The sequence below is a fragment of the Pollachius pollachius genome (assembly GCF_949987615.1).
Source record: "Pollachius pollachius genome assembly, chromosome: 9".
Lineage (NCBI taxonomy): Eukaryota > Metazoa > Chordata > Actinopteri > Gadiformes > Gadidae > Pollachius > Pollachius pollachius.
The window spans coordinates 16644254-16660758 of record NC_136942.1 but is presented as its reverse complement, the minus strand read 5'-3'; the positions used below and the strand labels follow the sequence as shown (position 1 = coordinate 16660758).

The following is a 16505-nucleotide window of genomic DNA, read 5'->3' as shown; positions in this document are numbered from 1 at the left end:
ATCAGTTGTGCTAGTTATTGGTATTTGGAAGCAATAAATCATCCTAATTCAAATCAATGACCCGTTTACAGAAATACAATAACAGAGAGTCAGACACACAGGATACCCTGCTATAGCTATACTTTACGATATACAGTATATGTCTAGCAAATATTCCTTGTTCCACAATTTTTTAGATTCACAATTTGTGATTAAAATACAAATCACTATAATATTAATATATTTTGCTATATCTCTCTCAAACACACACACACACACACACGCACGCACACACACACACACACACACACACACACACACACACACACACACACACACACACACACACACCCACAAATACACACACACACACACACACACACACACACACACACACACACACACACACACACACACTCACAGCCAGCTGCCGTATCCATAGTTAAGTGTTCCCCTGAACACTGCAGACACGTTGCTGATTTTCATGCCAATGCCATTGGGTGGACGCAGTTCAAACTCGCTCTGACCAATGGACAGGTTGTGGATCTCAAGACTGGTGAGGAGGAAAGCAAACAAAATCATTAGATCATTCCATTATTAATCATAACTAGACATGTTATATTTGTTTTTTTGCGCAGTAGCAGTAGTTAATTTAGATTAATTTGACTTGTTCCCCTTCCCAGCACCCAATCAGAAACAGCGTTGCTGTAATCAATTTGTTAAATTTTATCATTCAATTTCATCATTAGCAAACACTGTTAGCCTTTTGTTTGTTTGTTGCACAGCCAGTTTGTGTTTGTGTCTGTGCGTGTGTGTTCACACCCACTTGTCCAGGCCATATTTGACTTTGCCAATGAAAAGTATTGACTTCTCTCCAGTTATTTTGGGGTATCTGGCGTGTTGGAAAGCTGCCTCAATCACTTCAGTGGTTTTCTCATTCACTGTAGAACACAAAGACACGCATGCATACTAGGATGGAATGGTTCTCCACTCAGTTGTGCAGGCCAAATTATTCTTCATATTAAACCTCTTTGAAAAAGAAAATATATTTTATATGGTATTATTATATTTATAAAATATAACTTGCAATGGAAAGACCACCAAAAGAGGGTTCAGGGTTAGGGTTGTTGAGTGACTCACGGACAGCCGCTGCGGGGTAGGTGAGGCGGCAGACTGTCCCGGTGAAGCGGTAGGCAGAGGCCGGGTCTGGCATGCAGCCCTTGTGCTGGGAGGCTCCATACACTGCCTGGACACACAGCAGCAGCACCAGCAGAGGAACCACATCTCCAGGCATTGTTTAGTTGTGGCGGGACCTCTCTCACACACACACACACACACACACACACACACACACACACACACACACACACACACACACACACACACCAAGCGCTTCGCAAACCGCTCTCCTAGCGTCTGCTATTCCACTCTGTGAAAGGCCCCTTCACTCACTAACAAATGCCAATTTAATTCTAATCGCGCTACAAAGAACCCAACACGTTGACAGTCCTATAATTATTTCATCTGTCAAACGAACACACCACTATGGAAGAAAAAAAGCCTTCCCCGACAACATGTCCCCCAACCGTCCAGTCATTGCCCTCTCATTTGGTTTACCTTCCCCTGGACTTTGGGTTTTAGGGTTGTTCATAGGAAGGTAGAACAAACAGCTGAGAAAGAGGGGAGGGGAAGATAGGGAAATGAAGGTACAGTCAATGAAGAGACTACCATGGAAACAAATACAATTAAAAAACAAAAAGACAACAAAAGTTTTGATGAGAGTGCCAGTAATGTTAGAACAATGGAACTGATTACAGCCCTCACAGATGTTTGTGTCTGTGTCAATCAAAATGACCCATGATGTAAGATAACGTGTGTGTGTGTGTGTGTGTGTGTGTGTGTGTGTACCTATACATAGAGGGGAAGGGGGGGGGGGGGCTCCGAAAGTGGAAGCTATATCTATGCTATGGAGGTTACTGCAGGGCAGTAAATACAGTCCAATATAAAGACACATTCAGTATCCTCACACACACAAACGTTAGATGAGATCCAATTTATAGACATTTTTCCGAAGCTGCTCTGCAAAAAACATGCTAAAGAAAGCTACGTTGATAAACAGTGAGCAAGTTAGTATGTGTTCAACCCATCTTTTTTTGCTTTAATTTCATGGTCAGCATTAACAGAGATTATATTAATTGTGAAGCAATCATGCCCAAATATATATGAATATTATTAATGTTAATATTATTAGACATGGTTAATGGCACTACAACACAGAGTCAACAAACCCACTCTGCCTTGCTGTAAACTATTCAACTTGCTATTTTTTCGACACGTTTAGGGCAAACAAACAACAAAAAAACAACCAAGTTAAATTCCTTTCAACACAACATTTATTGCATCAATATTACCCCGCCCCCATCGAGAAACCATGAAAATTGCAAGCTAAAACTGATTAGCATTTACAATGTACATAGAGAAACAGAGAGCAAATAAAAAATACAATACAGTTGATAAAACACTGACTAAATTTATGAAATGGTCTAAAACAATGTTTAAACTCTTAAAACCGACTATTTTCCCAAATTATTTTTATGTTATTAAATTAAATCGACCTTGAAAGGCTTTTAAAAAGCAGAACTAAGTGATATCTGCTCAGATTACAACAAAATAAAAATCACGTATTTGACAGATGGCGGCACTCATGAAACAGTCGATTTTTAGGTAAAGCAAGGTCCGTTTTGATTCTTAAAAGTGTCCTGTCTGCATAAAGAACACAATCAACGACCTTCAGGTTTCTGTTTACTTTGTTTGTGCGCATACAACTAGCTTAAAAACATGACTCAACCATATTCTGAAGGTATCCATCTTCATTTGAGAGCTGGTTCTGTTCTATCCAAGTATCATAACAATATTATGTATAACTTTATTTAGCATGGTCCCATTTTTAACCTTTTTGTTTTAGATTAAATCCTCTGATCCGCTCTACCCTAAATAAATTTCAACTGATGTCAGGTTAGAACTCTCCAGAAAAACTTGCATAAGAAGAATAGATGGTGTAAAGTGCTGTGTGAAGATACATTTATATTATCATCCTTATATTAGGTATACATCATTTCTTTCTTGTTTATGCCAATATAAAAACTACACACAATATGTATATATGTACAAACCGGAGCATTTGGCAGAAACAGAAAGTGCTCAAGCCTGTGTTTGGTCACAATCAGCTTTCGGTAGATACCTTAGGAATCATATTTATGAGCAAAATAAATTCATGAAAAGTTTCTTTTTTAAGGCTGGTCAAAACATGTTATCTGCTGTAGGTCAAATGTCTGATACGTTTCGACCCAGTTTTAGATACAGACATGCATGTCTTATGAACACAATTGAAAATATAAATGTCTTTAGAGTTTAGGACACACCATAGACATATCCAAAGAGAATATTGGTAAGATATGAAAGGATGATTCTATTCTTTTGAAATAATAAATTTAAGTGATGGACCAAGATTAAAAAGAATGCCATAGGACCTCCCATGTCCAGGGCTAGTTGGATAGGTGACTAGAGGCATGGTGTGTTGCTACCTAGCATAGCTAACACTATAGCTGCTGTCATTGGCTGCTATAAGGGAGCCGATAACATGTCTCTACATTACAACACCAAGAGTCATCACCTAAATGGAAGCTAGTTTTCCCTGTTGATTATTGTTTCAATAACAGTGAACATAGAAGTATTATATCTGAAGACGAGGCCATTACAGGATCCTTCTGTTTAGGGTTAGTTTTGACTTCAAATACACAACATCAATGCCCTTTTTCCGATGGTTAATGTGTACAGTATTCTCCATTATCAAAAAATACCTCCAAGGCCTATAGCAGACATGAACATGTTTCAAAAGGAAGACGAAGACTTCTAGCTGAACCCCACCAAACCTGCACAGATACTAAAGCTCTGTGCTGCCATCTGTTGGCATCACATTGATCATTGCAAAAAGAGGTATGCATCGTATTCACAAAGCTGTTTTGTGTCCCACGTTTTTTTTTTCTTGACTGATCTAGGGCTCGGTCGGTTGCTTTTTATTGCTGGCATGACAGCGTTTTCGTTTATCCTCTCAAAACGATTGGTTTCCCGTGTAGCAATTGGTCCCGTTGAAGTGGGTCCTTTTAGAATCATTTTCACTGCATGAGGATCTTAAAGTTATTTTTTCTAAACATGCCATGGCTTCTTCAGCATGATTCAGTCCATTGGAAAGGAGTGGGGACCGTCCAGGGGTTGGCTGATGGTTAGTTGGCTACACCTCGTGGTGCTTCCGGTACGAGTGAGGAAAAGAAGGATTTGAAGAACACCCAGGCCGTCCACACGGCAGACACCCTGTACGGAGGCACCAGCACAGCGGCCATGGGTCCCTGCTCTTCAGGGGCCACCCCTGCGTGGACAGGCTCCTCCCCTGCGTGGACAGGCTCCTCCCCTGCGTGGACAGGCTCCTCCCTCTCTACATCAGCAGGCTCTTCCACTGCCTGGCCAGAGAAAAGCAAATCCGAATTGAAGGGATTTACAAAAATGCCTTTTTATTTCATCCTTTATAAAATACCTTTACAAACAGCAATGGTTGGTTTTGTGCAATAAGTTGCTAGAATAAATTATCTATGTAGTATTTTTTTTTTGTTGCAGGTATACATTTTTTTGCCGTTCTGATTAAAAAGAAACCCTACTCATGGACATGATGAGCAGCATGCACCATGGATCTTACCTGGTTCTGTTGATTGTGTAGGGCTTCCAGCTGCTGCTGCTGCTGCTGCTGCTGCTGCAGCACATTGGCAGCTCTTCTCCGGAAGGGGAACCAGCCGGCTGTATGTCTGCAGGGAGGGGAACACAAAACAGTGATGAGTCATTTCCATCGCTGTATATTCTTTTATGTATTTATATATTTTATTTTTTCTGCCTCTCAGAGGCTAGCCCTGATGGAATATCTCCAAGAACAGGGTTGCGATTGTTGTCTAAAAGCAAAGCCTTTCAGCAGCCACTGTTTTCTTCCAACACATTTTTGACATGGTTCCATTCCCCATTGTTCACGTTCCATTGAAAAGGCAGGTGGGAGGCGAGAGAGAGCGAGAAAGAGAGTGCAGGCGACATTGAAGAACAAAATAGGAAAGGAATGAATATGAGGAAGGCTATTTATTAACAAAAAAAATAAATGAAGAAAGCGATCGGAAAGGAAAGCCACGGGCGCTTCTGGTCCGACAGCTGACAGCCACTAGGTGGGGGTAATCATTAACAACATACTGAGACTGCCACGCGTGCTCACACAGATAAGGCTGTGACCTTCACACACACACACACACACACACACACACACACACACACACACACACACACACACACACACACACACACACACACACACACACACACACACACACACACACACACACACACACAGGGATGATGAAATGGGGACAGTGTGTGAGAATAGGCCATGTGTGGAATAGAACAACAAGGTCCTTGAACGCACCATTATAAATGCATAACACTTGACTCCCCCATCCAGGAGCTGTTTTATAAAGACCCAATTGACTTTTACTGTACTGCATTAATGTTGCAAAAGTATTGTATAGTCTTTTTTTACTGCTCTCAATTGAGCTTTTCATGATATTTTGCCATTATTGATTGTGTAGACATGTTCCTTGTCAAGGTTTCTTCCCTCTGGTTCTTCAGCCATGGAGTTCAACCTGTACTGCATTGACTCAGATCCACTGCCCGGTGTCAGCAGTGTCCCAGCAGGTCTCTAAAATGCTTTGTGCCACATTCTGTTGCATTGCTCAATGTTTCCATTTTATGATGGGTTTTTTAAATAACAGAAAACAAAACCCAAGTTTCACAATTTTAAGGGGATGAATAACAAATGTTATGCTGAGAATGTGACAAATAAGGGATGAAGACAGAACATAAGGTGTGAATTTCCACATTCACAAACATTGACTTTAGAGGCTAAAAATTCCCCAATGGCAAAGGAACTAATTTTCTGTATCTCAAGAGCCGTTTTTCAACTATTGAGTCCCCATTAAATAACACACACACACACACACACACACACACACACACACACACACTAATCTAAATCTACCTTGATAGATTATTGTTTAAAGTTGTTCATAATCCACTGGCTCAGAAATGCAGCTGAATTTCATATTCGAGAAAGGGAAGTTACAGGAACTACCCACATCCTGCCACACAGATGTTTACCACAGCTTCTAAATTGGGTGTTGGCTCACAAATGAACCAAAACATATGCAAACAGTAGATAGATAATGCACTTTAACTCCCTATGCTAGACTCAATGGACTGGTTGGGTAGGAGTTGTGTGTGATTTATAGTCCCTTCAGGTGACAGGACGAGATACTCACAGGTACATCAGTACAAGGGCGCCCATCACCAGCATAAACCGACTCAGGCTGGAGTTGAAGTACACGATCATCAGCAAGACGCCCAATCGGGCGGCCGAGTACATCCAGTCCAGCCAATCCCGCTCCACCTCGTCCTCGTCCTCCATCACCGCCCCTCCCTGTGCGTTCATTCGCATGTTTTGATTGGCAGCACCGGGGTTGATGAAAGGAGCGTCCGGTGCTGGATTCTGATTGGCCGGGAGGTTGTCGATGGGATTCGGATTGGGTAAGTGGGCGGGGACCGGTGCTTGGTGAGCGAGAACGGGGGGGTGCAGGGCAGGGGTGGCAGCTGGCGCCAGCGACGTGGAACCCGCCGCCGCCATCGCCGCGTGGCTATTGGTGGAACACAGGAACGCAAGGGTCAGGGGGGGGTTGAAATCTAATTGGCCAGCCATTGGACTGTCAATCGAGTCTGTAACAAATATAATGTCAGACAAATATATCATTTCAATTTCCATTGCCAAATTGTGGTGTTCTTGCGAGGACTCACTACTGCATGTAGTACTGTCTGGCGTAGATGTGCTGCAGCCACAGGAGCTGCTGGGGGCTGTACAGGGAGAACGTGGGGAAGGTGGGCTGGGCCATGTTCCCCGGGCCGGGCCTGGAGAGGAACCATGGGGAGGAGAACCTGAGCTTCATGAGCTGTCCTCTAAAGTGCCAACCAGCCTAATGGATTTCTGAGCATTCCAGTTAGCCCGCCACCATATTCAAGTCCCACAAAACAAATGATTGACTCACATTCTGGACGCCGCAGCGGGTGTATCTCTGGGAACCGGGGCTGAACCAGACCCCGCGGGGGTGACCCTCCGCTGCCTCAGCTCTGATGGGACCGAGGCCACGTCGGGTCGGGCAGCGGCCCGCGCTCCGGAGGAGGAGCTGGCTCCGGGGGGAGAAGAGGCTGAGGCAGGCTGAGGCCTGGACCCGGAGCTGCCCAGGGGGCTCTGTGCCGTGGGTGGGGGTCTGGAGGTGATGGGAGGATGAGGATGAAGAGGTTGTACCTCTCTGACCTGTGGAGGAAAATAGTATGGTAGGAATGACAACGACCACCATCTACACAGCCAAATGAATGTCAATACATCTAGGTGCATGTTCCTTCTATGCCAACACGCGTCTAACATGGTCCCTGAAGACACACTCACTGTCCTCGCCTCAGTGAATAAATCACTTCCTCTTCCACTTCCTCTTGGCCCAGCCCCGTATTACCTTACTCGCTTAGGGACCAAGAAGTGTTGACCTGAAACTTATGTTTCAGTTACGGCTATGACTGGCTGTACTTTTCTGTTCAGACTGTAAACTGTAACAAACTGTAACATAGCCTACCGTGTGGAGATAGAAGCCAAAGAAAGGCTACTACTTACTAAATCTTATTGAAATAAGGGACTTTTAAACAGATGCTTTATTGTTTGTTTATTTCCCTACTGCAGTTAAGTTTTAATAAAACATACTTTAACCACGCCCCTTTTTGGGAAACCTGTTTTACTAATCATTCTTCATAGGATGTCCTACTTACTTTTGGTCGTGCTCCCAGCTGGTTATCGGCGGGGTTCCTGACAGAACACACCAGGTGCAGCGTGGGAGTGCAGTCCGTCTAGGACAGAAGGGAGACACTCCAGTAAGACTACGTGGCACTCACACACACCAACACATAAAAGGCCTAGAATATATTCTAAGACGCAGATATCCATTCAAAACCATAAAAAAAAGTTATTATTATGTATATAGGTATTAGTGGATGCAATATCAAAGTAAAACGTTTATAGCTCCTTTAATTGCTTGGGAACAAGTTAAGCAGTAGGATTGCTCTGTGTATATGTGTCACTGGCAAGAGTGACACTCTCCCTCCCTCTCTCTCTCAGTAATAAAACGATTTATAATATATTATAGCATCAAATAGGATCACAGTTTTCTCCAACATTTTTAAACCTATAACGTATTTTTTACTGCTCTGATAAAAAGGACTTGTTGACTTTTCTTATTTACACTCCCGGTCTTACAGAGGATTATAAAGTACCTGTTTGAAGAGATCTTTTAGGTGAAGATGGTTGGGCAGTAGTTTGCCTGCATAGATCAGCCTCTGCTCACCCACCGCCTGTTTAGAAAACAAAAGGTAAGAAATTGTTGAAAACAACAATTAACGCCCTGCAGGACAAAGTCACTATGGCAATGCCACTTTCTTCATATGCAAATCAGATAGAAAGAAATTTAAGGTTTCATAGGAAGGGGTTTGCCTCAGTCAAACAAACTTTTTTGCAAAAACTATTTACAGAATATTAGACCTGTTGACAAAAGTAATGTTAGTACTCTAGACTGTTATTTATGCCTTTTCGGTTAGAAATGTTGGTTAAAAAAACTGGTTTTGTCTGTTTACCCAGAAACGTGTCTAAACGCAAATAACAATACAATGCTACAGCTCTGTCTAGGCTCGACCCCTACCCAATTGGTTACTTCAGGTAGCCCAACAGGTGTCTTTTCCCTTGTGTGTACTGTGTACTCTACTAAGACGATGCAGAACATTTGATCTCTGTACCCATTTAGTATTGCTCTAAACAATCCCCATCAACAGCCTGTGAGAAGAGGCTGGTGTGTGTTGTTGTCGCAGACACAGGCATCTCGTCTTTCTAACATGATGTAAGGCAAATACATTAATCCATTCATCCCTTGGTTGACAAGCAAAATCATCAGCTAATTAGGACAATGTTTACTTCCCCGCTGTGTGCTATGCTGCGACAAGATGTGCTTTACTGTTAACCGTCAGCAGACAAACAGTTGATTACATATCAAGCAACTATCGGACATTAAAGTTAGCTCTGCCAGCATTATAGCTAGCGGTTCAGTCGGTAACTCACCGGTTTGTCTGGGTACACTGTTGACAAGTGCACTTTTAAATCATTGACAGTCCAATCCAGATTAACCCCTTCGATGGTTTGATCCCCGTAAGCTTGACTGGGCGTTTTTATCACAAGCGTGATGGCCCTTTGTTGGATTCCTCCTCGGTCCATTGTATGCCTTCGAGCTCAGACCAGTCTGACCTTATCCAATGTACTCGCTGCAATTTGTAAATTGGGTACGATAGAAGTACGGCTGAGCAAGAATATGAACTCATCCGACTGAATTTACACTTATTCAAATGTGCTGACGCTGGCGGATGTCGCAGGGACACGCGACTATTTCACCAAAGAATGTTGTTTCCAAACACACGGTGGCTTCTGCTGATTGGCTATTGCTACTCTGCTCGGACGTGGAGGCTTGAGGAAACACAACTCCAACACGCATGCGCGATTCCGTCACACATATCCAGCCCAACCTGAATCACCTTCGGGTGCAACCTTGTGCAACGGGCACGAGAATGCATACATTTGTTTTTGGAAAGTCAACGATGGAATTTCGCTGTTGATTTCTGAATTTCATCGACCACAATAGGATTGATAGGCCATCGTCTAGTGGACAAATACATAGGCCTAAACTATTGTCCTCAGTAAAAGTAAAGAAATATAAGTAAATCGTTCGGGTGAAGTAAATTAAGTGGTTAGAAATATGAAGTTAATATTGTTCATGTGTAAATCAAGAAATACAATACTACGGAAGAATTAGGGCCACATGTGTTAATTTTATAGTTCTGAGAATTCTGAGATTAAATTAGAATTCTAATAATAAATTCGTTGTTTTATTCTCAGTTCTGATTTTATTCTCAGAATTGAGTTCTGAGAATAATATCTGAACTCTGAGAATACATTTATTTAGAATTATAATAATTCTGACTTTATTCTCAGAATTAAAGTCAGAATTCTGACTTTAATTCAGAGAAATAAAAAAATAAATCAAATTGCCCTAACCATGTACAATTTACATTAAAATTAATAAATCAAGCAACCCAAATGCAGAGACCATCCAATGGCAAAGGCCATAATATTATGTTTGGGCAGGACAGTTACTTTTTCATCATAATAACACAACACTCATCTGATAATTTAGAATGAATAGGAGAGCATTAATCCATTTGGTAGGCATGTTTCACCACATCATTATTGTAAAAAAATATGTGAACTTAAATTAATGATAGAGAATCGGCATTCAGCATCTTAAATATTTGCTTCATCAAAGCTATGGACTGGATTACAGAGGGCAGCAGTAGAATGTGAGAGGGATCAGATCACTGGCAGTAGAACGTGAGAACACTCTCTAGGTTCCCTCTGACCATTAGAACTGAAGGCCTCAGCTCATGTGACAGGGAGTCTAGCCGGGGCCACGTAGAGAACACTGGGACACACAACCTCTCCTTCCAATTGGCATGGTTCTGCCATGACACACACCAACACACACACGCACAAACAGATTTTAAATTCTTTAGTTCATTTTAATTCAAGTGGTTCTGTCGCTCGTGGGTCCCTCAGATAAAGAAGGACCAGTTCTCAGGGTGCCTCACTGGTTCCTCACTGGCGCCTCACTGGTGCCTCTCAGGGCGCTTCAGGCCGAGGTCTCCAAGAGATGTCCAGAAGCACGAGGATGTCATGGAAACCAACGCAGGACTTCTTGATAAGAGTCGTCACCCTGGTGGAACAACAAATAAAGATTACTCTGTTTCAGCTAATCAGCTAATCAAAACTACAACTATTTCTTTAACTTTAGATACACATACACCACTACACGGACGCACACATGAATAAACACATGCATATAACACATCAACAAAGCAAAGCACAGATGCAACATTCCCACGTTATCTGTATAATGAAGGTAGGCCTGGTAAAAACAAAACAAACAGGACAATAAACAAAGGGATGAGGGTTTTTCAAAGTGTCAGCTATGTTCCCAATGTGTGAACTTTGTCCAACGTGTAACTTTACAGCATATTGTAACAAGAGACTGGGTGGTGAAGAGAAGTGACAAGAGGGTGGAGGGAAAAATACAAATGTTGACATGGTTCCAAATCCTTTTTCTGCTGCTCCTTCATGCTGCTGTCTCCTCCCCCAAGCACCCTGACCTGAGGAATACAATATCAGAATGTCTCTAGTGTTAGTCTACCCCAGACAGCTAATGGATCCAATTTAGACCCTGAATACATTAGGTGTACTTACTGTACGTGTACCAACATGTTGTTATAGTTGGAACCGTAGTCGAAGATGTGTTCATGTTGTCTGGTCCACCATCAAAACCACTGTTTGCTAGAACAATACAGAAAGAATCTGTGGTTAATGTGAGAGACCCTTTTTCTTGATCTGGAGTAAGCAAACACCTAACTGCAGGTCAAACGCGGCGCTAGAACACACGCATACAAAACCATGCACAAGTACGCACAGATGTGCATTTATAACAGATATATAAATATACCATCCTTGGTTATCTTCAAAAATATGATACCTTTTCAAACTGTAGAGTCATGGTCTGGTGGGAGTGCCGATTGCAATAGTGGCATGATGTGAAATCAGCCTACGTACTGTTGTATTTCTGTTGTATTTCAACGTAGTCATATGTAACCTAGAGCGCCGCTCTATGCCTGTCCCAATTGAAGCCCATCATTAATACATTAGACCTGATACAACCCAGTCCTGCCCTCTGGTGGAGGGATGAGAGACAGCAGGAAGAGAATCATACCATTCCATAACTAGTTGTTTTCGAACTTAATGGATGGAGCTCAGACCTGTAGCAGCATATGTATGTGCTTTATGTAACTCCTAAAAGATCCAAGAATGCATCTAGACTAGAGCTATAGGTTCTTGACCCTGATCTAAGATATCCAATAGCTAACGAAAGGTATGCAAGATTTGCCATCTCCAAACCATTTGGAGATGGTTTGGAGATGGCAAACCATATTAGGTCCCTGATGGCAAACCATATTAGGTCCCTGTAGCCTGAAAGTTAGCGTCTACATGGCATGGAGTGTGCTTTAGAGCACATTTCAAACACATTATTGCATATTTTACCTTTAATGTGAAGAATCTGTCTCAATAGTTACAGTAGCTATTCAATCTGTCACATCCTGACATTGTGATAGTAGTGTTGGCAGAAGTCTGTTGTGTTGGTCTGCTTGGCCTCATCAATCAGGGTGAAGCAGAAGGCAATGATGGAGGTCAGGACGGAGCCTCGGAGCGGCTCGGCATGCCTTCCGGAACCGTTCCCAAAGAAGCCGATGAGGGCGTACAGATTGTCCTTACATAGGCAGAGAGAGAGAGAGAGAGAGACAGAGAGAGAGAGAGAGAGAGAGAGAGAGAGAGAGAGAGAGAGAGAGAGACAGAGAGAGAGAGAGTGACAGAGACAGAGAGAGAGAGAGAGTGACAGAGAGAGAGAGACAGAGAGAGAGAGAGAGAGAGAGAGAGAGAGAGAGGGAGAGATTATATACTTATATATGTTCCCAAAAATAAGAAAATTAATTATCTAAGCTAACAGCATTTGTTGGAAAGCTCTCCTTTTACAATGATTAAATAATGTGCTGTTTAATCAGGAGATTTTATAATGATAAATGTATTTCTTTGTTTAACCTGACTTGTCGTTTGTTTTTTAACCTTAATACATTAATAAACGCAGGAGCCAACAGAGAAAACAGAGCTTGACAAAGTTCACAGACAGCGTTTGAAAAGCGAGAGAACCCATGAGCAAGTGAGACAAACAGAGAGAGAGAGAGGGAGGGTGGGACAGACTGAGAGAGAGAGAGAGAGAGAGAGAGAGAGAGAGGGAGAGAGAGAGAGAGAGAGAAGGAGAGATACCTTGAGGTCTCCAGTGATGTTGGCTCCAGCCAAGATGCCTGTGGCCAAGGGAAAGAAAATGGAGAACATTCTGAAGAAGGAGCCATCTGGTCCGTGCCAGTCGGGCAAAAAATTAGCTGTGAATATTTTGCTGTGAGCGATGGCAACAAATTGGTTATCTTGCGAGCATCTAAACATAGCCTAACAATACATTGGCACCACAGGGCAGCGCTCAACACAATTCCTGAAATGTTAAGCCAGTGTCACTAATTGAACCAATCAAACAACAGCAATCAAGAAAAGCTCTCTCTCATCAAAAATGTTGTCGAGGCTGTGGTGTGTTTCGGTTTGGTATGTTTAATGTTCAATTATTTAATTATTGTCGATTAAGTAACACATGGAGGAAGTTAGACAGTCAGGCATTTCATATCACACATAGGAGATGAGAGATCTTCAACTCAATGAAGACTGACTTCAGTGTGTGTGAATAGGATGCTTCTAGCAGTGTTATAATGTGTAATTGGACTGGGGATGTGACTTCTATAGCTACATTATCAGTCGTCTAGATCTTCAGGCGTGGAAGGTATGATTGATTGTTCAGATGATGTAGCTAATAAATGAGACCATGAAGAAGAAGAAGAGGATCTGGGGCTGCTAGGTTCCACACCCGCACACACACACCCATACACACACACACACACACACACACCCATACACACACACACACACACACACACACACACACACACACACACACACACTTTTTTTCATTCTGTGGTCGGCACTCATAGCATACAAGATGAAAATCTGATGAACAATATGCCATATTATTTGCTTGTGGTAAGCAATTGAATTGCCCCTAAATATGTTTTGAGTAAGCCATGTGCATTTGAAAAGTAGTCAGAAATCCTGGATTCAACAGCCCTATGGCTATGTATTTCACAACAAGTCTGGACATGGTCCTGCAATGGACTTGGGTACACAGTTGTTCATGCATCTCCCTTGACTTTGCCATTGGTTGCAATGGCTGATGCTGAGAGACCATTGATGCCTGTGATACACATGATGACATCGCCAGGAGATTCAGGCAATGATTAACAACCAGCCTGAAAATGTTGACCAAATTGGGGACAAATTAGAAAACAACCCTTGGTCCTATCAACAAACCTATTCCAGCATGACTGATGATCCAGGGCGGTCTCGGAAACAAGATCACCTCCCTGAGGTGGAGCATACATCAGATCTGAAGACAGAGAGAGGCTGGCCCCATTACTCAAGAGAGAGAGAGAGAGAAAGTCTGAGATGGGAGCCGAACATTTCAGCAGCACATGTCCTCTTCCTTTCCCCATCATGCACCTGGCTGCACAGGTCTATGCTTCTCCTCGCGCTCCTGCACTTCATCATCTTCGTCCTCCTCGCTCAGGGGCAAAGGTCTGGAGTCCTGGAAGAAGGAGACATTCATCAGTAACCTTTTAAATTATTAGATATTATTAGATATTACATTCTGTAATGCTAAACTACATTATATATTTGTATTACATAAAATCAAATAAACCAAAATGATGTTGTTGCTTAGTAGCTTATTTCACGAGAAAAAAAACAGGAGTGCAATAATTGCCTAGAATAGTTAGTGGTCTTCAAATAGTGGCTCTCGGCCCATTCGTGGGTTGTAGCAGGGGACCAATCCAGAAATGGTAATTTTTCTCACATGAACATCGCTGAGTCCTGGGCCAAAACACAAAAGTGCCTACACAGTGTCACGCACAGCCTGAAATGTTTTGGTGACACTTGGCCAAGCTAGAAAACAAGCTCAGCCAGGGAACTCCCCACAGCGTGCCCAATGGACCTCTGGTTCAGAATGCAGCTGAAACAGTGATGGTCTGAAGCGTCTTCCCCACACATCTCTGTTAACGTAGAAATCATAGTGCAGCGGGGCCTCCGGTGTGTTGGAGCCCACCGAGCCCATCACCGAGTGGCTGATTGCTACACTGTTTCCATCGCCGTAGCCATGATAACCAAGGCCGTTGTCCAAGCGGAAAACTGACCCCTGACCCCAGACCCCTGACCCCGGCTTACCGTTGCTCACCGATGGTGGAAGTTGGTGTCGGAAGGTGGCAAGGTAAATCCTGTCAACGCTCACCCCAGGTACATCCATCCAGACATACCGAGCAGCTTAAATTCTACAATATATTCTTATGTATGTATTTAGTTTTGATAGATTGATAGCTAGGGTCCACAAAATGAACCTGTTAAAGAGAGCTGCTTGTAAGGCCTACATTTCATGCACTACGAAATATATATAATTTAAAAATCTCTCTTAAAATGTTGTTGTTTAACCGCTCAATCAGGTAGCCATATTCAATTAAAATAACTTTATTTTTCTGTTAGGAACTTCAGATGTGGAGGAGCAGCAGGGTGTGTCCATACCCAACAGTACATACAATAAACAAAAATAAGCACACACGCGCACACACACACCATCAGCCCCGCAGATAATAAGAATCCTTGCCTAAGCCTAATGAATAAATAGTATTACCTCCATAGTGGAGGAGAAATAAATATTTTAAGAAAGATTCCAGGCATTAAAACGAGAGGATACAGTTCAAAAAGATTCCAGGTATTAAAACGAGTGGATACAGTTCAAAGAGGGGTTAATACCTGAAAGATTCCAGGTATTAAAACAAGAGGAGGTTCAAAGAGGGGTTAATACCTGAAAGATTCCAGGTATTAAAACGAGAGGATACAGTTCAAAGAGGGGTTCAACCATTCAAAAGCCTTATGGATGTAGGGATAAAGCTTGACAGGGCTCTGTTTGTCCTTACAATAGAGTCAAGAGTTGGAGAGTGAGATGAAAATGGTTGAGAGATGGCATTATAAAGCCATCCCTCACTTTAAGGGTTGAGGGTTAGGGTTAGGGTTAGGGATAGGGTGACGCTGTCATCAGAAACAGGGTTTGGCCTAGGGTTAGGTATGACCTTCATGAAAGCAGTAAGAGCCTAAAGCGATTAGGGACTGGACAGACCATGTCCATATTGAATGGCAGACCCTCCCCTACCACGCTTAAGGTACATTTGCACGTTGGAAATAATTAAAATGTTGTACTTCTCCTGAGGTTCTTTCTTGGTTTGGCTCAGGGGCCCATTAAATCATAACCTTGCCTGCAACCTTCCCAGGATAACAGTGCAGGTCTCTTAGCCAGCGGTTTAACTGCTATTACAGTTTCACATCGTTGACTTCAATATTTTTTTTATGGTTTTACAGATTGCCGGTCAGAAATATAAAAATGACTTTAGATTTATCTGTTATCACACAACAACTGTGTGCGCTTAGTCGTTTTTGAAAGATAGATATTTTCAGACAAAGCAAAGGAAAGTGAACATTCATAACCAGACTGCCCCAAAAA

At 42.5% G+C, this 16505-nt stretch overlaps 2 protein-coding genes across 3 annotated transcripts in view; both read right to left on the bottom strand.

The window, feature by feature from the left end:
• The window catches only part of cetp (cholesteryl ester transfer protein, plasma), a gene marked incomplete at both ends in the record, with an annotated part of 4968 nt that extends 3695 nt beyond the window's left edge, over nt 1-1273 (bottom strand). Inside the window, 3 exons of the mRNA XM_079742842.1 lie at nt 401-532; nt 806-920; nt 1120-1273. Of these exons, the coding sequence (XP_079598968.1) occupies nt 401-532; nt 806-920; nt 1120-1273 (401 nt within the window). The remainder of the gene's footprint in view (nt 1-400; nt 533-805; nt 921-1119) is intronic.
• Nucleotides 1274-2354: 1081 nt separating this feature from the next.
• Nucleotides 2355-9613, bottom strand: herpud1 (homocysteine-inducible, endoplasmic reticulum stress-inducible, ubiquitin-like domain member 1). Of its 2 annotated transcripts, none has more exons than XM_079742615.1 (8): nt 9269-9613; nt 8434-8511; nt 7933-8010; nt 7161-7429; nt 6913-7023; nt 6384-6755; nt 4718-4835; nt 2355-4463 (listed from the first exon to the last, which is right to left on the bottom strand). In XM_079742615.1, the coding sequence occupies exons 1-8, from the start codon at nt 9419-9421 to the stop codon at nt 4263-4265; spliced, it is 1380 nt and encodes a 459-aa protein (XP_079598741.1). In that variant the 5' UTR covers nt 9422-9613; the 3' UTR covers nt 2355-4262. The 2 variants fall into 2 exon arrangements, with proteins under 2 accessions (XP_079598741.1, XP_079598740.1); XM_079742614.1 differs by having other exon boundaries at nt 2355-4496; nt 4730-4835.
• Nucleotides 9614-16505: the final 6892 nt, after the last annotated feature.